This window comes from Opisthocomus hoazin, chromosome 3 (assembly GCF_030867145.1).
Source record: "Opisthocomus hoazin isolate bOpiHoa1 chromosome 3, bOpiHoa1.hap1, whole genome shotgun sequence".
Taxonomy (NCBI): Eukaryota; Metazoa; Chordata; class Aves; order Opisthocomiformes; family Opisthocomidae; genus Opisthocomus; species Opisthocomus hoazin.
Genome location: NC_134416.1, coordinates 15,897,495 through 15,920,608, shown reverse-complemented (window position 1 = coordinate 15,920,608; position 23,114 = coordinate 15,897,495). Strand labels below are relative to the sequence as shown.

Below are 23,114 nucleotides of genomic sequence, written 5' to 3'. Positions count from 1 at the left end.
TTTAGAAGAGGCTTACATACTGCACTCAATTCAAAATTTAAACTCCTCTTTAAAAAGATACAAATCAAATTAAATCCCCCTCCTAGACTGAAGCTAGACCTCCTCTAGTGAGTCTAACTGTATTCATTTTCATTAACAAGAACAACAGAAATAAAACAGAGGACTATCTTGCAGCTATGATCATTGTAAGAAATCACCTATAGAGAGAGTAAAAGTTAAAACTATTTGTCTTTGAAACTCTGTATCTTAATGGTAGACATAAGAAGAAAGTGTTGGGGAAAAACACAATGATTATGAACCTCGGTGTTCAAAGGTTTATAACCAATGTGCTAAAATAGCCAACCACTCATTGGTGAAAACAAAGTTGAAACTGGCAATACTAGAAATTAAACTACATTTTCACGTTATCCTTTCACCCCATCTACAGTCTAACAATTGCTTTACACTCCTTGCTGGGAAAACATTGTGTGCACTATGTTTCAACCTCTGTCTTTCCTAAATATCACAAAGTCTTTTTGGCCTACGCAAAGTCAGATTTATATATTTTATTTACAATCAGGAAGAGATCTGTAACATCAGACTTCCACTACAGGGGCAGAATATCAAATACAAAAAAAAAAAAATACAATGGAGAATAAGAACAATGTGAACTGCTGAAACGTCAAAACACATTTCAATTTATAGAAAATAACAAGGAGAAAAAACAGGTTTGTGAAGTATTATTAAGCAGTTAAGCGCTTGATCTATTCTAGCGATTCCAGACCAATAATTTAGTTAGTAGTGCCAGCATTACTAGAAATACTGGCTCTTTATTAACTCACTAACCTTATGTAGGGTACAGGATCATTCTGAACCATAGTAAGCAGCCACTGTAGTTCTTCATAGCTCCTATCAACTGCAAAGAAAAATAAAATAGAATGCCTATAAATATACATAAACTGGAAGGATTTTGATCAACACAATCACAAGTTCTTGAATTAGCACACGAAGAGCCTGAATTACTGCAACTAAAGAGGAATTTCATTAATTATAGTGCAAATTCAAAGTAAAAGGTGGTTGACAGAAAGAGAAACTCCTTTATGCCTCAGTTGTTCAATAACCACCAACTTGACTACTAGCAGGTAACTCAAGTCACTTGTGAGCATTGATTGGGAAGATCAGAGTAAATGATCATCTTGGTATTGTGTGCTTCCTAAAATGAATACATTCAAACATTGTTTCAACCATCAGAAGTCTAATATTTTCTATAGGGAATAGAGAACACACAATTCTCATACACAGGAATCTGTGAAACGTTATAAATAGGATAGAAAGAGGAAGACTACAGGGCTTATAAAAAACTGCAAGCATGCTCCTCTCAGTAGCCTTCTTTAGTTTTTTAAATCAGTATACTTTGCAACTAAAATGTGTTTTGGAACTCATCAGCACAGGCTTCTAGAAAATTGCTGCCTGACACTGTTGGAAACAAAATCAGCTTGTTAGTTTAAAATTTAAACTACATTGCAAAATTGCTTTGATAGTCACAGTAACATTACAAAATAGGAAACAACACAGTATCATCATCACTGATTACACAAAAAATGAAAGAATTTTTATGTAATTTTTTTTTCAGGTGCATAATTGTAAGATTTTGCAGCAGTATTCTCATTTTCTCAAAACAATGAAGAGCTTGATTCAGCTTTGCTTTACCTCAGAATTTGGGGTGTATTAATCATTCCACCTCAAAAAACATTTCTGTTGCTTTCCATTTTGTGGTCCTAGCAACGTACTTCTTTCCTCCCCGAGCCTACTGTATTTTTAGTTCTAAATAACCTCAGCTAAACTTTCCTTCCTGATCTCAGTCAGTTTTCAATCAACGGTTTTTAAATACAACTTTTCTAGTCCAATCAATTATGATATCTATTATTCCCTTGTTATTACACTACAGTAAGTTGCTTTTAAAGGAAGCGGCAATTATTTAAATTGTATTATGAGAATTAGCACTTCAGTTCTATTAGAAGCTCTTTAAATACTTTGGACATACAGAACATAAGATCTCTTCTTGGATTGGGAGGAGGCAGCCAAGCAATTAAAAACTACATTATAATACTGCCTAGAAGATGGGTGAACAGTCTGTTGCAGGCCACTTGCAAATCAGCTCTGCTCTTCCTACAACCCAACCAAACGAGAACTGGCTACACTGGTGAGGCACTGAACTGGACTGTATCCATACCGACCAGAACCACAATGGCAGATTTGCCTTAAAAATCAGAGAAATCTTTGAAAATCTATGCCTAGGATATACTCTTAAGGGATTAGTGACTGCCTGTGCTCAACGCCATGCATAGCTGCTTTTCCTGGCAGCTACCTTGCTTGGGACAGAAGGCAGCTAGAATACTGCACTCAAAAGTTGTTTTGCATGGAAGAAAAATAACAGTGTATACCCATGTGGCAAGGACTGACAACATGGCGAACACACTGGTACAATGAGAAGCAAACTGCAATTATTTTGACTGCTAACAAGAGGGATTTTAAAATGGTTTTTGATCAGAAAATTAGAAATCTAGGAGATGAATCCTTTAGGCTGACAGTACTGGATAACAGAACCAAGAAACACCATACTTCTGTGGTTGCAAAACAAAGTGGTTTTTTGTGTCTTAAACTTACTTGTGCTTGACGTAACTTAAGTCTTCCCTGTTATTTGCCTTATAGTGTAAAGTAGGCCTGTTAGACTTCCAAAGGTTTGCTACTAATGCATTTAGCTTGCTCTTCAAATTTATATAGCAACTACAAAACATTTTGGGGAGCAATGACAAATTAAACCGGACCTTGGGCAGAACAAATCTTATTAGCCAGAAGAATCATAGAATACAACAGCCCAGTTTGGAAAGGACCTCAAAAGATCATCTGGTCCAACCTTGCATAAGAAATGGAGCCTAGATGAGATTATCTAGCACCTTCTCCAATCACATCTCGAAAACTTCCAGTGATGGGGACTCCACCAAGTCCCTAGGGAGGTTGCTCCACTGATGGATTGTCCCCACTGTAAAAAATGTCTTTCTTATATCAAGATGAAACCTCTCCTGGTACAACTTGTACCTGTTGCCCCTTATTCTCCCCACATGACTCCTTGTGAAGACAGAACCTCTGTCCTCTTTGTAGCTGCCCCTTAAGTACTGGAATATTGTGATGAGGTCCCCCTAAGCCTGCTCTTCTGCAGGGTGAAAAGACCTAACTCCTCCAGTCTTCGCTCACAGGACAGGTGCTCCAGCCCCCTGATTGTCTTCGTGGCCCTCCTTTGGACCCTCTCCAGTCTCCCCACATCTTTCTCAAATTGTGGAGGCCAGAACTGGACACAGTGCTCCAGGTGCGGCCTGACAAGCGCCGAGCAGAGTGGGACAATCACTTCTCTATCTCTGCTAGCAATGCCCCTGTCATTTGCCTTGACTGCCGCAGCGGTGCCCTGCTGACTCATGGTCAGCTTGCTGTCCACCCGGACCCCCAGGTCCCTTTCAGCGACGCTGCTCCCCAGCCACACAGGTCCTAGCCTGTACGGGGCTCCTTGGTTATGTTGTCCCAGGTGCAGGATCTTGCACTTGTCCTTGTTAAACTTCATACAGTTCTTGCTACCCTGCTCCTCCAGCCTGTCCAGTTATCTCTGCAAGATGACTCTCCCTTCTGCTGTGTCCACCTCACCACCCAGTTTAGTGTCATTGGCAAACTTGGTGAGGCTGCCTTCAGTGCTGTTGTCCTGATCATTTATGAAGATGTTCCCTGCGGGACCCCACTTGTAGCAGGCTGCCAGGCTGAGTAAAAACCACCGATCACCATCCTCTGAGTGCAGTCCATGACCCGATTTCCTACCCATCTCACAGATCACCCATCCTGTCTGTATCTTGCCAGTTTGTCTAGGAGAAGACTCTGGGAAAAGAAAGATGTGTAGATTTTCATACTTCTGGTAGACATAAAAAGAAGTGAATGCTTTCTGAAGAAAAAATCCTCTTGAGATTTTTTTCAAACTACAAGAGATGGTGTATCAGTTCTCAATTACAGCAGAGAATCTCTGAGACCCTAAACTTTAACATTCATGAGATTAGATAATCACGGATATTTATTTAGAACAGTTTGTTGTTACGTCTTATAAAAATGCAACCACTTTGTTCTATACATATAACTATAAACAGTCATATAACTATCAGAAGCTAACTTTAAAAAGTTAATAAACTCTGCTCACTTCAAGCCAGTTAAGATCAACTGTCCAAGTCCTTGTATGCTGCTTCAAGCATTTTACAGAGTTACCATGTCTCAAAAAAAGCCCTACTATTAACAGCAAAGAAAACAACTTATTCGGTTCCATGGAGAAATGATTTCTTTTAAAGTAACTCAAAAAAGGCAGTGCTATTCCTGCCCTGAGAACTGATAGAAAAACATGGGAGTTCCACACTGCCCCAGAAAATACAGACTTTCCTTTTTATGGAAATTACAAAATCTGTCAGCTCCCTTTGTAAGACCTGTTAAAAAGCCAGCTTTGGCACAAGTAACAGGCATTTGATAGCTGCTGGTTTACATCCAGTATGAACTGGAAACAGGTAACTGGGAACAATGAGAATCAGACCTCTTGGCAATAGGCAGCACATCGTTTCTCCTTCCAAAGGCAGGGTTGGGGCTCTGCGAGACAAGCGCTGCTAACTTCTGTATGTGTAACTGAGGAAGTCAGTCAGCACACTGAGATTCTGGATTTACCCCTCCACCAAAAACTTACCAGTCTTATAGCAGGAGCAGAGGCTAATGCGTTCAGTGCCGGAAGGTTGTACTTGAGAAATGATACTGACGACCGGTTAGATAGTTGGCTCTGCTGTGAATTGCAGTGACTTTATAGAAGATAGATATTTGCATCTGCTACCGCTACACCAGAAAAAAATCCATTGCCCAGAAGCAAGGCAGTTAGGTACAGTAATACTTTAATCCATCATTTCCAGATCTCACAGTGAGCTCAGTCAAAATTTACGCTCGGCTCAATCACCGATTTCTTTAAGTAATCTTTCTAATACCTTTTACCACTAAAGTTTTACCTTCCTGTAGAGTATTTCAAGCAACTTACCCTATCTTGCTTATACAGCAACCCATTTGATCAGCTGTTCTAAAGACATACTATATTACTTTGCAGTACAAACACTTTCTTATCCAAGCCAGTTATTAACTACAAACACCATCCATAAAAGGTCAAGTATTTAATGAGAAAACATTACTTCTATCAGCTTGTCTTTCCAAAGGGTGGGATGAATTAGTGAGGAGATTATTCTAAAGGAAGCAGGCTGATGAGTAAGCTTTCCATTCTCCAGCAAATCTTTCCACTAACACTCTATGAAGGGAGGAACAAAGCAAGCAGCCTAACAGAGAGAGAGATGCACATCACCATCAGAGTTCTGAATGCTAGCTGGATATCACTCACAGGGTCACCAAATGGTACACGTGCAGTGGGTTATGGATCCAAAATGCCTGGCGAATTACAAGACTGAGGACTGAGCCTGAGAGCGATGCTCAGTGGACAGCCTCCCTTGAAGTCATTAGTTTTTCTGTATGACAGTCTGGTTTAGGTCTGTAAGCGTACATCTGAATTCCGCCAGATGTACTCACTCAACAACTGTCTATCTGGTTTGAGAAGTCTTTGGACAGAATGACAGCAGTAAGACCAAAGTCATAAAACCCTCATAAAAAAGAGAGCAATTACTCATGCAAAAAGCATAAGAAACTCTCCATTACCCTGAAAATGAAAACATGAAATTTGAGGCAGAATAATTAGAAGTCTAGAATCACCAGTCTGCTCACAAAGAAAGAACTGAAGGATTCGGCCACTTTGACAGGGACAACCCTTCAGACACAAGAACTGTCAGAAATCTGCTGAACAGATAAAGATTAGCCCAAATAAATGAACACACCAATGCAGTACTAAATTCACTTTTTAAAAAACGAATCATTAAAGATATAATTTCTAGCTGCCTCTAGAAAGTCTGTCAGGATTGATTTTCAACTTCAAATGGCATTTAAGAAAGCTACCCAGTATTTTTTTCAAGGACCTGCAACAGTCAACTAAAATAAAGACAATATTAGAAGAATGGAAACATCTCACAAACATAAGCTATATATAAGGAATGGCAAAGCATAATCAACCAATAATCATTAAAGTAATCGAAGTGTCCAAAATCTATAACCATAAGATACATGCAAAAAGATAAAGCAAAACCAAGAACTTTGACTAGCAACTACGCCTGAACTCAACTAAATCAAAATCACTGAAAATGGAGTGTTAAAAGAAATTATCAAAATGCCTTGCCACTAGTCACTGTGCTGTCTACTTGTTATTTCAAAGCTTAGGTATCTGATTCAATTTGCAAGACACTGGGAAACAATGCTCACCACATCTTCATAAAACTCACATTCTCTAGGACAAAACATTAACAGCAATCCCAGCTTCTTACCACTATGCCTGTCATCACACAAACACTTCTGGTAGACAGTATTTCAACCTAATATTAATGAGGTAAGTATTACACTTTCCTACTATATTGCAAGTGTTACAAAGTGTCAAAATACTTGAAAAAGTACCTTTTGTGTAATCAACGACAGCCTCCAACGCTGCTATTCGGACATCTATGAAGTGCCCATATTCTGCATATGACTTGAAAAGAGCAGGATCACTTGGGACGTGACCATTCTTCTGAAGCACTCGAATAGCTTTTAAACAGCTAGATGTGGTAGAAAGAGGAAGTTTACATTAGGTTTAGGGAATCCCAGCCAAGAAGAATAAAAATGTTTTCTTCAAAACCAAGTACTGCAATTTTCCTAGAATTATATTATCCAAATTAACATGTTACAATTACTTTCACAGCATTAACACAGAGCGCTCATTAATTCTGAATTAGGCAGAAACACAAACAAAATTCCCCATCATGTCAAATCCATTGTTTGGTTTTAGTAGAACTGTGTTAACTTACAAAGAAAATACAGCTCAGATTATGTTGTGTACTCTGCAGATATTACTACAGGGCTACCTTCTGCAAAACTTTCATAAGCGCTCTTCTTAAAGAGGCAAAAGCATGACCAACTTACGCCTGCTACTAAACGTCTACACTGATAGAAATTAATGTTGAAAAACAGGGCAATCAAGACAAACTTGTACTATTAGCTTTTGGAAACTGGAAGGAGTTTTGACACTTAAGATTAAGACACAGAGGCTAAAATCTCAAATACTAACTACAGAAGGGTACATAAAAGCCAAAAAAGTAGCGTAAATGTGTCTGGTCTCTTCATGCGTACAACAATTATTAAGCCACACCTGACTGTAATGGTATGCCTGTAACTGGGAAGAAGCTTCTCCATATTTAGGAAACGGGTAATTTCCTCAAGAATAAGTCGAACATCAGGATTTAAGTTATCCAATGTTCGAACTTCATTGTTCACACTGACTGCAGGAGTTACAGAGTTGGCCAGGGCATCAATCAGCTCAGCACGATAGTAGTTGTCTGAAAACTAGATAAAAACAGCATTTAAACACAAGCAAATACAACAATATATATTCTTTACAAGCTAAAAAATGTTGAAGCACTGTTACAGAACAAGATCTTAAAACAAAAGCCACGTGAGAAACTGTATGAGAAAGCAAAACAGGAATGAATTTGTTCTGAAAACAAATTTGAGTGATTGAGCAAGGAGACATAGTACCAATCATTTATCTTCACTCTGTAACCAGAGCATATTAATAGTAATACCAGCATATTAATAGTAATACATTGTTTTATAAAAATGGAAAAAACAAGCATTGAAAATGTTTCAGATATGGTAAATAAAAGCCATTATTTCTAAACATGGCCATCTAAAACTACTGGTCTGTTTCTATACCCAGTACCAAGGTTAATGGGTACTTAGCACCTAAGAAAATCAGGCAGTTTATCTAGGTAGCAACTTCACAAGCTTCTGAGGTGAACTAACAGGCTCACTGCTGTTTAGTGAGGAAAATCTTGCTCCTTCATGCACTCCTTTTACCTGGACTCGCACTTTCACCCCTTTCACTGTGTTGGCTGTTGCAATTGTTGGTTGTGTTAATTTATTAAGTGGCAAAATGTATAAAAATAAAATTTAAAAAGCAGAAAACAGTACCGGATTTGAATATTAGTTAATCCAGACAAACCCAGTATCTGTCAAATCTGGCAGATGATGTCAAATACATGCATGGAAGGGACATGCGGAAAAGTAAGGCGAGATCACTCCTTTGGTGGTGAGGAGGTGGTAGCACAACTCATCACATTCTGTGACTACTGGTGCTTGCACTCCTGTGTCTAACTCTCTACCTCTCCACCCTCTATCATCCTCTTACTTCAGTAATCTTGCAACAAAAGTCTTGTTACAGTGCGTGTTTCTACACACAAGAAAGAGGCTGAAGAGGCTTCACATTTGTTCCACTTCACTTTGGGTACTTAATTGGGAAGATTAGGCTAGGCTCCTAGCAGTTGTAGACTTGCTTTGTAGCTAGGGAGATGGAATTATGTATCATCTCAGGATCTTAAAGGTCATCTAATCATCCTTCAGAGGTGGTCTGTGTGGGAAGGAACCTTAGATGACAACATTTTCAACTCAGATGCTTCAATTTAGTGAAGGAATAATATTAACCTGGGTTTCAGCTGTTATTTAACTAGATTAAGACAATCCAGTTCTGTGAGCTAGAGGTGACATTCAGAACCCAGAATCTCAGAGTCCTGTATATTGTTAAAAAAAAAATAATATTTCCTTTCCTTGTTCTTTCAAATATACTCTTCTCAAGGTGAAAAAAAACCAACAAACCCTCCCTTAACTTTCCATGCTACATGTTAGCCTCATGTATTTTCTCAAAACACGCTGGTCTTTTGAATGAAAGAGCAGATCATGAAAAGTACGTGTGCAAGTGAAGACACGAAGGTCCTTACTAGGTTAACAAGCACAAAGAGCTTCCATACATCCAAGAAATGCTGCCATAGAAACGTCAGCTACAGAACATTCTGTAACATTTAGTGTTTAGTTTAGTGTATCACCTTTTCATCAACTCTCCTAGCCAGATATTTACATTAGTGGCATAAAACATCATATAGTATATTAACTGAGATTTTCTTCAACAAAAAAGCGAGAAATTAAAATAAACACATTCTTTACCTTATTCTTCCTGTTATCGTTATACTTGATCAAATCCAAAATAAACATTAACACCTCCTTAGGACAGAGGTTGTGAACGTCTCTCAGAAGAGCCATGGCAACAGGCATAGTCTGTGTAATAAAATTAATACTAACATAATTCCTACATTAATGAAGTGATAGTTACACCCTGAAAAGAGCTACATCCTGAAAATGAGCCATTAACAGTTTTACAACAGCAAATCTCTGAAAAGTTGTATTTAAATGCCTTCTGAAAGTCATACCACATGCTACATAATTTTCAGATCACAGAATCACAGAATGGTCGCGGTTGGAAGGGACCTCTGTGGGTCATCTAGTCCAACCCCCCTGCCTACAGCAGGCTGCAGAGGACCTTGTCCAGGCGGGTCTTGAGTATCTCCAGAGAAGGAGACTCCACAACCTCCCTGGGCAGCCTGTTCCAGTGCTCCGTCACCCTCAGAGGGAAGAAGTTCTTCCTCATGTTCAGACGGAACTTCCTCTGCTTCAGTTTGTGCCCATTGCCCCTTGTCCTGTCACTGGGCACCACTGAAAAGAGTCTGGCCCCATCCTCCTGACATCCACCCTTGAGATATTTGTAAGCATTTATTAGGTCCCCTTCATGTACTCCATTCTTCTGAAGAAACTGTTAATTTAACCTCAGCTACTCAGAAAAAAATCCTAAAATTTTGTTAATTTGATTTTTGACTAAGATGAAACAAACAGATGCCGTATAAGAAAGAACTAGTTATTTTGGATTTTTATGAAGTGCTAAAGCAGGACTGTGCTATCCAGCTTCCTGTAGTTGTCAAACATAGGAATGGTTTGGTATTTTGACATTTCTTTTAAAAGATTCAGTGAAAAAAAAAATTTACCTTTTGCAGAAAGTAGCTTTGAAAGTTCATGAAGTTGTTGGTCTTCACAATGTTTGGACAGGTCTTACAACAAAACATTCGGGTAAAGAGTGACTTCATGGCCGGTGGTCCTGTCCACGTACTTACCATGGAATTTGCAATCTGCATAATCAGGAGGAAGGGAAACGATATTAACATCACCACTGCAAGTTTAGTTGGGCTGTAAAAAAAATACATATTTTCCACAATCAAAAAGGATAACTGTCCTTCAAACAGATACATATTTGCATCAGTCTATTATATTAGCTAAGTTTTCACTGCCATCCTTAATACATCTTCTCTACATTAAAGGTAAATTTTATGAAAATTTTCCACTTGGACGATGTCTGCAACTAATTATCTTTCCATGATATACTTCTGTTCTTAATTATTTTCTCTTTTATATTTTAGATGAAAATTCTGTGCTTACTAAGCCAAGTTTTCTGACTCTACAGAAGCCAGTGATGGAAGAGGCTTCCGTAATACCAGCTTCCCAAATCTACCCTGCCAGTAACCTCAGCCTAGACTGTAAGTAGCCTCAGCCACCCTAAGACTAAAAGACCACCCCTAAAGTGAAAGGCAAGTCAGCTACCTCTAACTTTAACTGTAATTCACAAACAGACTTCACACTGAGGCAGATTTATTGCTACAGTCTGTTTTGGGGTAAGGCAGTAAGGTTCCACAAAGCCAAAACTGCTTTTGTGCCTTCCCCAGCATCCTGGGTATCACACATTTGCTATACGGAGCAGTGAGAGTTGCAGACAAGAACACCTAGACCTGATGACAGATTACACGTGTGTGTGTGCACGCACGTGTGCAAACAAATGCAGCAAATGCACTCTACAATGCAGCAGGAGTTTCCATTGTTACAGACCCACCACAAACTAAGGAAAAATCTGTTTTCACACAAAAGAAAATGAACTTGATTATTTCCTTCTAATTTAGCTTGTTTCAAAGGGTATTACATACGCAATAAGAGAAAGAAAAGTAAGAGGCTATCTGAAGATGGGTGGCAATCCATTTCACCACTGCTCTGACACAAGATGGGTGTTTTATTACTGAAACCATTTTCCCCACTAAGTCAGGCTTCAAAGGGAAGTCAGAGAGAGAAAATACTGCGGGGTCAGACTAGATGTTCCTATTGCAATAACTGAAGTCTTCCAACTAAAGATACAGTTATAGCTTCTTCTGTAAGCTACGTAATGACTCTTCCTGCAGAGGAAGCTTAATCCCAAAAACTGCTTAGAAACCATGATGATAAACTTAAAACTGCAAATCTGAAATTTATATAGCAGTGGAAAATAAAATCCAACCCCCAAAATATTATCAAAGGTTACTATATTTACAATACATTCACAGTTTCATTACAATTGACGTGTAAATTTAGATTTTTTTTAACTTCTACTTATTTTAAGCATTCCATTTTGCAAAATCTATAGATGAATAACAGTATTTTCAAATTGAAATCAACAGCAGTTAAATCATCATCTTTTCAGTATTTTTTCGTCTTATGTGTTCCAACTTCTTTGAACTTCTCTTTAAACACTGACAGAATCCAAGTTTTCTACTCAGTCTACTGATACACTACACTCTGAATTGAATGTATTTCTACATTCCCCACACCATGACACAAGTAGCCTGTCTTGCATTATCTCTGCTTAAAAAGACGGCATGTACGCTCTATTTCTGCATCCTTCAATACAATATAGCATAAAAAAAAAAACAGCCTAAGATGTAACTGTTATGCGTAGCTATGAAACTTCTCAGTGTCTAGGGAGGGAGTTTATGCTGACGCTGTTCCTTTTTTAAACCTTACAACATATCACCAACACTGCAATGCATCTGAACGGAAAAATCAGTCTGCATGCTCCCAGGAATTCATATAATGACATTGTTTTCTCCTTTCTCTGTAGGGTTATGTGTCATGAACTTCTCAAAATGTGTGTGTGTGTGCACACCCACACACACACCCACCTCCCCCTTAACTTCTTTATCAATGAGGATTTAGTATGTTGCCTGCATATTTTATGCCTGAAAGACTGAAGTACTGTTTTACAACAAAGTATACAGTACATTTAGAAAGTGTAGTAAAGTCAGTTTTATAATTGCATTATCACCTATCATTTCTCTGTATTGACATGAGTACACCAAGAATGTTTTACAACAGTAAACACAAGCCAGCTAGAAGTTGCAAATCAACAAAGAAGAACCCTCCCCCTAATAAACATGAGGGACTTTGTGTTTTTTCAATAAAGAATACAAATCCTGAATATTTACAGGCTGTGAAAATTAAACTGAGTTAATGACTACAGGAAGCAATTCTTACTAACGCCCCAATGTTGGAACTAGTAACAGAATATATCACACTACACTCCTAGGCAACTTACATAAACATATTTACCACTCTGTCGTGCCATACTACTTCACCTTGATTCAATGTCACAACCATACTTTTTGCTTAGCTCTACAATCTTTTTTCTGTAACTCAGCCACCTTATTTGCAGAATGAAGATTTTTCATACAACTGAGCAAAAGTGGTTATGATTATCTGCAGCCCAGTTGCCTGAGAATTCAAAGTAAAGACAGAAAAAACTATTGCATTTAAACATTGTAACAACTGCAGTTTAATATTTACCTGTGGATTACACACTTTTAAATATTCCAGGTGAATTCATTATGAAACGTGCATACTTTAAGTCAGACACTGGCAGTACCAATACTAGCACACACACTGGCCACATTACATCAGTATTTCATAATATTAAGACACTTTGTCACAAACTTTTCTTGAATTCTGATTTTCATAATATAGCCAAAGGAGTTATTTCTATACAGGTACCAAATTATTCACAACAGGTATGCAGCAGAAAGCAAGCTATATGCCAATAATCTGAACTCTACAAATTGTCAATGAGTATGCCTTTGTGTCCATAAAACTATGTCAATAACATGTCTTTTCAGGAATTCTTATTCTTCTGTGTTTCCACCCAGTTGTTTTATAGGGTTCTCTAACTTTCATTCCTAATGCTAATTTTGTATCTAAAGAAAATAGATCTTCCCCTTCCAAGGCAATTATTTGGCTTTTTATTATTTAATTGCAGACTAACATGTTTCTTTTGTGCCTCTATTCAAATTGAAACAATATAGAGCAGCAATCAGAATTCACATTATACAGATGAATTTCAGCACTTCAGAATCCTCAACAGACAGGCCAAGGGACTTCCCAGTAAAATAAAAAAATACATTTTGGCTCTGAAAAAAATTAAACAAAAGTCTTTTATTTCTGCCACTTAATGAAATCTGGAAAAATCCCTTGTGGTTTTCATGTCTGACATCTCAATTTTGACAATTATGAAAGCCTTCTGCAGTCTCCATTTACAGACTAAAATAATACAGCTTTCCTTTCAAATCAGTCATGTTAAAAATACTTGGCAAATACTTTTAAGAGGCTAAATATCAAGCCAGTTTAAGAACTGTGATGAGTTTTGACCCATTTTCAGACATTTACAATGTCTAGCAGATTTCTTCTGTTATTGCCCATTCATGCAGCTCACCTTTGCAAGGCAGAAGCAGGCCAGCATTCTCACTCGGTAGAAACATTGTTCCTGTTCCAGTATATCAGTCAGTGCCAGCCGTGATGCTGGAGTAGGGAACTTTTCCAATGCCAGAATGGCGGCTTCTTGTGCAACCACATCTCTCTCATATCGAAGCTGATACTGCCACATGAAATCAGATTGTTCAAATTCTACCTTCCTCAGCACTGACATATCAGGGTCTATTCTTATCCAGAGCAAAGGAGAATCAGCACTAAGACAGACATGAAAAAACATTAATAGCTTACACCATTTCAAGACCATAGCAATTCAAAAGATGTTCTAAGTTATTACGAGTTATATTTAAAGTATTTAGAGTTAAAGAACCATAACGGAATCTAAGTTAGCAGGGACTTTTGAAAGTCACCTGGTCCAATCTCCTGCTTCTCAGATGGCAATTCTGTAACCTCCCAGGGCAATCTGTCCAAACCTCTGACATGTCAAAGGTGAATACAGTGTTTTAGTATATTTAACCTCCAGATCTGAGTTCATGGTAAACTACTGTATAATTTCAATATATTTAATTCTACTTCCTCAGACACCATAACTTTCACAGGTGAGCAGCACTTGATAACCTTCTACAGTTCCAGACAACAAAAAAAAAAAGATCCAACAGAAAAAGTGGTGGTAAACACCCATTTTTGTACATACTATTTTTCATCAAGAGATGTGAAAGTGCTTTACAAACACACACATATTATAATGCTGAAAGCTGACAAAGGTAATCATGCTAATGCACACAACTGCCAAGCCAAATAATGATAAAAGTGAAAGTATCAACAGACAGGATTAAAGTTTTAGTCCTACAGACAAAACTTCTCGGTTGTTTTCCAGCCAAAGAAGCGTTTTATACTTTAGTATTCACACAGCACCATGACTGCAGAAGTCATTTATGGGAGCAACAAGCACAAACTATAGTGTTCTACTCAGTTTTCCACACAAAAATACAGACAGCAAAATATAGACACTGAATTAGAAGAGAGTTTGGAATGATGAAAAGAGCATCATTATAAATATGATGCATATTTCTATATACAATTGTAGAGTATCTAGAATTACTGTCAAGACAGTAGCTAGAGAAAAAAGGACAGCGAAGAGTGCATACACAGGATTCAGAAGAACAGAAAAGAATGAACATTCTCATATATACTTGGAGCAAAGGAGTCAAAACTGGACAAAAGGATGACAGCATCATAGATTAGAAGGCTAGCAGATAAACAAAGCATAAGTGACTTGCATAAAATCATACACCAGTTCTCAGGTAGTTCTAAGACGATCATTATGGTTTCAGTTGAGTGTAATGCAACAGCTACTTGAACATAGCTGAACAGAACTACTCACAAAATTGCTCTTAAATACAATTAAAAACTATTTATTAATATGTCAACTATCACACAGAAATAGTAACAATATAACTTGCTTAATGAAAATACCCCTTATGAAATTATTTCTCATCATATTTTAGATGAGGTTAAATTTACGAGAACCTCCAACACTTTTAAGGTGACAAGTAATCTATCCTTCTTCAAAGAGACACCACTAGTTTTCGAAAGCAATTTATTTATTTACTTTCTTCAGCCAGCAAACCAAGTACCAACACCTTCAGTATTTCGGAGCACACCAATGGTTCCAACTGAAGGAGGGCAAAGCAGGTATTCACATTAAGCAAGAATTTCCTTCCAAAGATCTAAACAGTTCCAACTGAAATTAATGCCAGTATGAATTTCAGCATGAAGCATTTCATCACTTATTTTCAATCTAAAAGGATTCTTTTGGAATTAACCACAGATTTCAGGAACTTGTCTATCTTAGTGCTAGTTAAAAGGTCTTCATCAAGGTCCAACAAAAATTGCTTCTGTTTCAAGCAAATTCTTGTTTGCATTTTACCTATAAAGTGAGCTGAAAGATATCATTAGAAATGTGTAGAAAAGAATCAAGTAATTTATTCTCTCACCTTATCATGCCTAAGATTTTTTTTTTAATCTGATTATAGTAGTTAGCCCATATATTTTATACTTCACCAGAATTTTCCCAGTTACAGAAGAAAAGGCGGCAAACAAATCTGGTATAGTCTTGAAATTTGCCAGTCATACAAAGAAGTACAACATTACTATCAAATCCTTCAAAGCAGCATGCTTTAGAGAAGGTGAACAGGAGAACATGGCTCAGTCTCACACTGAGAAAACTCCAACAAGCTAACTTACTCCATAGCCGAAAGGTCCATGTCCACCTCTTCTCCATTCATCAATGGAATCTTTTTCTTCTTATTTCTATGAAAAGAGAAAAAATAGAAAAAAAACAGGTACTAAAAAAATTGTCATACTAGCGAAGATACATTTATAAATGAAACTTAAGCCTGCAAAAGTACTCTGTATTTCACCACACCGAAAAATAATGCTCTGTGCAGCAAAAAAATGAAAAAAGTTGAGCTTTGCATTAGTTTTGTTCAAATACTAATCACCAATACTTTAAACTGGTTTGAACTTAACTCCTACCATTTTTACAATTACACATAGGCATACAGCTTTGAGAAGCAGAGGTCAAAGCAGTCATTAGAATGCATTAGGAAAGTGAGAAAATCTGTCTGGGAAGTACGTCACTTTTCTTGCTCATGAGGTTTAGTGAACAGCCCTGGCACTCTTAGCAGAAAATTATGCAAGAGCTTCATTCAGTGAAGATATAAGTGAAAGCATATTCACCTGGTACTCTGGCCTACATTTGTCTTCCCTCTAATTCGGCTTTCATGTTCAAAGGCATTTTGAATAATTTAATAAATTACAGTCTTTATTCAACTCGTTCTATATAAACAAGCTCTTTATAAAACCTTTGTAAAATTTAAGACCTTTCCTTATAATTAAGAAACGCACATAAAATGTAAGATTTCTTGCTGTCCATAAATAGTAAATTCTGTTTTCTACCCCTACATCACAGGTAAATCTCACTCAGTAAGATTAACAAAATATAAACACAAAATTTAAAAGGCATTATTTATCATCACTGCACTATATGTTTTCATATATCCACACTAAAAAAATCTGCACTTCGTATTTTAATTCTTACCTTCTGCTTTTAGAATGGCAAGGTATATCATGTTTAAGGCTGTTTTCTTCAATCTGCAATGTATGATTGAATGATCCATCAAGTTCTTGCACTGTCACTTTAAGAGGACCCTTCAAGTTCACAAGATTTTGTTATTAACATTAAAATTACACTTATTAATGTATACACCACACTTGTATGTGTGGGTAAAATATGACAAATTGACCTTACCACGTATTTCTGAGTTCCAGGAGACGTGTAGTCTTGTTTTATTTCCAATTCCAATACATTCCGTTTTCTATTAAATGCAAAGCTACCATAAAACTTCACCACTCCACTCTGATCACTAATAAGCAGTATAGGAATTCTAGTGCACAGCGCAGTAGACATAAACAAATGCAATTCTCAGTTTTCACTCTTTACACTTGCTTTATGCTTCTTTATTGCTAGACTTTCCTATCCCAAGAACATCAGGAAATTAAAATGCTTATACTGGTTCCTGAACTTTTAAAGTTTTTTTTTTTTTCCTCTTTAAACTGTACTTTAATGTATGATCATGTACCTTACAGAAAGAAAAATGAAATGCAATGAAAATTACTTAGAAAAAAGTCATTATGAAAAACTACACTGGACCCCACCACATCCAACGTCCTTGGCATGCTCTCAGAGAAAGTAATTGAAAAAGACTTCAGTAAAGACTCAATATGATTTGTTTTACTACAAATTTTTATTTATAATAAAACTCAGGGTAAAATGTAGACATTAGCTTCTGTTTTCTACCCATGCTACATCTAACTCCACTATTTTATTGCAGTTTTTCAAACTGGGTTGTTGTGAGCATTCACATTTGTGCTCACTACGTGTGTGTGTGTGTATATATATACACACATATATATGAGTTCACATTTACATGAGAGTATACAATATGATTGATAAAAAGTAATGATCTCACTCTGCATTTTTATCCCAGGCAACAATTTCTTCAAGATAACTGCTCCTGAGAATAACTTCATCATTCATCATTTGTATGACAGCCATTACTACACTTCATTTATAGTAAAACTAACCAGAATGAAGTATGTCTAGTGCATGCTCCCAACAAGTCTCTGACAATGTAAGACAAAAGCAGGGAAGAAAAACCTGTTCTTTCATGACCTCACATTTAAGGGAGGAGCTGCCAGACTCAAAAAGGCTTCTTATTGTACATGTATTATTAACTTTTCTCCCTAAATATGGCCATTTGGCTAGATACCTCAGACTGGTTCTGTTCACGGTGGCTGCCTTCATAAAGGTCTGTGACTTTGTCATCAAACACAGGGCATTTTTAGTGGTTTATTCAGCATGAAGTTTAAACTCAGCGTCAACACAGCAGTCAATAGCATAAGATAGCACTAGTTAACAGTAATTAGATATCCTCCCAAGCAATACAAAGAGCTGCTGTGGTCTTACAAGGTGGAAAATCCACTATTACAAGTGCAACAGTGTTTGAAGCATGGTAGGGAGGTTGCAACCATAGGATAAAATACAAGTTACAGTTAACAGGATCAGCCTTGGGGCCAAAGCCCAGAGAAGCTGAAAAATCCCCAAATCTGAGAGTTATAGTTCTTCCTTGCTTACACAACAGACATAGTTTAAGATTCACCCAGCACAGGTAATAATGCTGACATTTAAGTATAGCTGCAGTGTTATTATATGTACATATAGAACCTCTGTTTTCCTCAAGTGGCTGGCACAGCTAAGTACGGAAATCAGAATAATGTGTATTTATACTTTATGAATACTTCTGATGCAGATAAAATACTAAATTCTCATACTACATTATTAAATCAGCTCAAATAAATAATGTCTAAATATAAATACCTACTTTTATTTTCTGTTAGAACATTAAGGTATGGCTTTGCCACAGTCATGTATGATTATAGCCTGCAGTCGTGTTAACTAAAACTATCAATTAAACTTGTTAAATGGAGAAAATTCAAATTTACCCTCATATCAATCCAAAATAAGAAACCCTATTTCTTAACTAATATCACTGAAATTTGGACTCAAAACACAGAGGTTTATTTTACCTGAAATTGTAATATTACCACAAGTCACCAAGCTATTAAATGTTAGTGTATTTTAAACAACCAATCTGTGCTTTAGGTTACTTATTTCACCGTGATTTACTGGAAATCACATCTTAAAATGCACCAGACTATAGCATTTTCCATGTCAGACTTCAGCATATTTCTATGGGCAGTGTCCTCTGGAATCCCTCTAGCATAATTTGGCCTTAAATTCCAGCAGAGTTCTTGTGCTTCTTTCAAAGTAAAACTTAAAACTAAGAAATCCCATCTAGTAAAGAACACCCAAAAAAGCTAGCATACTCTAAATGACTATGAAAGGAGTGTGAACCTGCGGCTCACATCTATTTCTAATTCAAAGAATAATCTACTTCGCTGTTTTAAGCAAAGATATTTCATACCTTTCTTCACATTCCTTAAACAGTGCCAATTAAAAAACAAATTCATTCTCCATATTAACAATCCAGACCAAGAATAAAAAGGATACACCCACTGCTTTATTAAAGGTTGGATGTCTTTGCCAGAGACATTTGAGATAGATTTCAAAAACCCAGATGTGGAAACCAGCATCTGACTCCACATGTGTGACTGGAACTTCTGAGATGAAGCAGTGCTGGCCAGACTCAACAACTTGTTGAAAACCTAAAATGATAAAAAGTTATTACCTTCACTAAATACTTCAATATATAAAATAAACTTTTCTGTTTATTTGCAGCTGAACTGCAACTAAAGGCAAATAAACTCATTCTCTGATAACTGGCCTCAAAAAAAGTCATTCAAAATTAAGACATTTTCAGAAAATTACTTGCCTGCCCATATGAGAAATTGTGATTTGCAGACACAAATGTATTTTTACTTAAGGCAAACCATCCACAATGCTGAGAAAAGCTCTGAAACCCCATCTTCTTAACGTGCGAAATGTTTAATGGTAACAAAATTAAACTAAAAATGTCGTCTTTGCTCATCACTGCTACAGGTACAACTTATGATGCAGCTTTTTAACAGAGCTGAATTCAAAGTGGAATACAGAAACACTTTTTGGCATCCATTTTCTAGTTCTAAGCACCTCTGTACTTCAAAATCATGTGATTTGTGAGGTTACTCACTGCAAGCAGGTGTGGCCTTTATTTACCAAATTCTAATGCAGAGGGTAAGGGATGCATTTTTAACCAATTCTTTCCACCTGAACTTTTTCAAAGAACCAACTTCCTCAAAGTTACATATACATACATACACACAAAATCCATTAAAAGACCACCAGCTTTCAAAAATGATCTACAGTAAAACAGATCACTGACTACATCTGCTTTTTAGAAATAAAAGTCATCAAGTTCCCTGCTTTGCTATTCCTTTTTAAAAATTGCAAAGAATAATTAAAATTTTATGTAAGGAAAGCTTTAAAAAAGGTGCATCTGCTGTATTTTCAACCTGACAACTGCTCATAATAGCTCCAGCACAAGCACATACATGTTATCCTTAAAAAAACAAACCAACAAAAAAAACCCCAAAACCTGAAGCTGATAGGAAAAGGTATCACTCAGTTTCTAACTGGGTGTTTGTTTATAGTACCCTATCTTTTTTAAGACATGTCACAAAACATATTTAAAGAAGAAAAACTACAACCCTGCACCAGTTAACCTTTTCAGAATAAAACGACAATTGCTTATTCTAATATGAAGATCCATGCTCCTTCTAGCACTGAAAATTTTATACAGGCAGAGAGCAGAAGCTGGATTCTCATTACTTTCCTTATTTGCAATTTGAGTAGATTAGCTCACAGCAACACCAGTTAGGGTCAGTAAAACAGGTCCTCAGTGTTAATAACCAATCACAATAACCGAAAGCAATGAAATACCTTAACATGAAAGAGAATAGGCAATATATACAAAGTATTACAAATTACATGTAAGAATAATAGCTAACCTTATCCTAACACAAATGACCTATATTTTTGTTCTATCCTACTAAAATTGAAAATACAAACGGAATCCTATGACGACCTGTTTTATTCTTTCTTAAATGCCATTTAATGAATAGAAATGCAACTAAAGACAAAAAGTTGTCTATATGCCACACAACCATTTAAATACCTACCTGTAACATGAACTCCATGCTTATCCTGTTCTCAATCAGTCTCATAACAAGATGTGCTTTACATTGGAACATAGTGTAATATTCCCAGGACAGTGTATGAGGGTGTTTGATAGAAAAATGTAAATGTGATGCAGGGCTGAAAAATAAAAATAACAAAACTCTTTATTATTGCATTTTATGGAATGAAACAAAATATACCTTAGCAACCAAGATCATACCTGCACCCACAATTATTTAGGATCTCTCCTACTGCTTTAAAGTTATAATTTATAACATGCATAAATTGACCACACTTGTACATAACAGTGACATGGATGTATACACCCAGCATACAGCAAGTACTGTATAGAGAATAATGACAGGTAATACATGCTATTACTGTAAAGACTGTAAAGACATTGGTGGCAGTAGCAACCAGAGAAACAAATCTGTGACTTGAGTCTAGAAATTACTCATGAATTTACATTCCCCCTACCCCACTTCTCTTTAAAAGTGATTGTACATAGTGAATATTTCATATTTAAATAACAATTGTTGAAATTGTTGAATAACTGAAAAGTATCATATCATTGAGAAGTAAGAGTTTTAAAATTCATGACAGATTTTCATTTGATGAGCAAAAGGAATTGCTCAGTTTTTATTTTAGTTAGCAACTTTACGCTTTCAATACTTTGGCAAATTGATATATTCCAAATTCCCTAACAAGCCAAGGAAGACTATGCAGAGCATCATGTTGCAGCTCCCACGCTGTTTCCGTAACTTGAACTATCTGTGGTGTTCCTTCACACACGCCCTTTGTTTCTATAAGCAAAATATTTTAAATTGTTCATATGGTTTTCAGTGCTTCATTCCATATCAGAAGACAAGACAGATGGTGAAACCTTGAAGCTTTTAAAAACAGAACTGATTTCTGGATAGCTTTTGTGGCTGTACAGCAATAAAACACTAAAAGACTTAATTTTGATGGGCTTTAAAATTAATTTTCTCCACCAAGTTTTACATTTCAGAATACAAACAGTCTAACCTATAGCCCAGTTTCAAACTAGAAAAGTAGCCATAATACTGTAATTCTTGAGAAGAACTAAGACCTTTTTGCCCTCCTTCCAATTATTTGAGAACTGGCGATAATTAGCAGTCTGACTTCATTTTATTGATCAACCAACGCTGTGGCAACTGTATTTTGTGGTGCTATGTTTTTTATTTCAGTTCTTTTCACTGGACACTTGAGTTTTCCATGAACAAACATCTTAAGAAACTGAACCCACACCATGTCAGGCCAACTTCTTAGGAAGTGGTAATCCAGACTTATTTTATGCTGGTTAGTGAAAATCACAAACTAGACACTGTGATGTAGAAAATGCCAGCTACTTCAAACTTCTGGGCTCAAAACTGGCTTTCTTCCCCTGTGATTCTCACTTATAGATAACCTAACTAAACCATTTCAAGATGGACCAGGCACTTCATTTGTCCAAAGACTTTAGAAGAAGACCCTGCAAGATAGAATGAAATAATTCATGAACTGTAACAAAGATAAGTGCTATAAGCCTGACCTCTCATGCCAGCTACTTCAGGAAAAGATTGATCTTCCAGAACCTTCAAAGACCTATTAAACAAACCATTTTAACTTTGACCAATATTCCCATGTAGTTTACATGTATGCCAGCAAGAAGCATTCTACCAGGACAGAACCAGCACCTGCCTCCTTATCTGCAACTCTTAAGATATCAGGAGATGGCAAGAATCAAGGTAGCTGCAATACTTCAATATTTTTTCCCATCCTTCTATTTACTAGGAGACTCCCTTGACTTTATTGATGAATGTCTGTTTAAACATCTTAAGAAGATACAACAAGAAAAGTATTTTAAATTGAAGCAAGTAAAATCATAGTCACAGAATGCTTTGGGTTGGAAGGGACCTTCAGAGGTCATCTAGCCCAACCCCCCTGCAGTGAGCAGGGACATCTAACTCGATCTTTAACTAGTACTACCCTTCTTAGGTAGACTGAGTATATAATTAAGAAGGTACTTAGGTCTACTACTTGCTGCTTCTAGTTGGTAGGCAGTTGTTAAAGTTCTCCTATCAAAATTGTTCTCTTATTTTGGATACTTTTCTATTCTGAGGTAGGGAAGGGTTAGCAACCATGAAAGAATTAAAAAGCAAGGAGGAAACTGAGGTTGTGGCTCAGACATTATATAAAAATTTGGTCTCAGTATAAAACTATTTATCCAGCTTCAAATTATACAGTTGATTGACTTTGGTAAAATTCTTCT

The 23,114-nt window shown here is 36.7% G+C and overlaps 1 protein-coding gene across 3 annotated transcripts in view; it reads right to left on the bottom strand.

The window, feature by feature from the left end:
* TAF2 (TATA-box binding protein associated factor 2) overlaps positions 1 to 23,114 on the bottom strand; it is a 66,603-nt gene that overhangs the window by 18,959 nt on the left and 24,530 nt on the right. For all 3 annotated transcript variants that reach the window (XM_075415635.1, XM_075415636.1, XM_075415637.1), the window contains 11 exons: positions 20,845 to 20,980; positions 19,238 to 19,392; positions 16,916 to 17,030; positions 16,706 to 16,815; positions 15,850 to 15,915; positions 13,607 to 13,859; positions 10,035 to 10,175; positions 9,163 to 9,273; positions 7,316 to 7,509; positions 6,586 to 6,725; positions 826 to 895 (listed from right to left, as the gene is read on the bottom strand). In XM_075415635.1, coding sequence (XP_075271750.1) covers positions 826 to 895; positions 6,586 to 6,725; positions 7,316 to 7,509; positions 9,163 to 9,273; positions 10,035 to 10,175; positions 13,607 to 13,859; positions 15,850 to 15,915; positions 16,706 to 16,815; positions 16,916 to 17,030; positions 19,238 to 19,392; positions 20,845 to 20,980 — 1,491 coding nt within the window. The remainder of the gene's footprint in view (positions 1 to 825; positions 896 to 6,585; positions 6,726 to 7,315; positions 7,510 to 9,162; positions 9,274 to 10,034; positions 10,176 to 13,606; positions 13,860 to 15,849; positions 15,916 to 16,705; positions 16,816 to 16,915; positions 17,031 to 19,237; positions 19,393 to 20,844; positions 20,981 to 23,114) is intronic.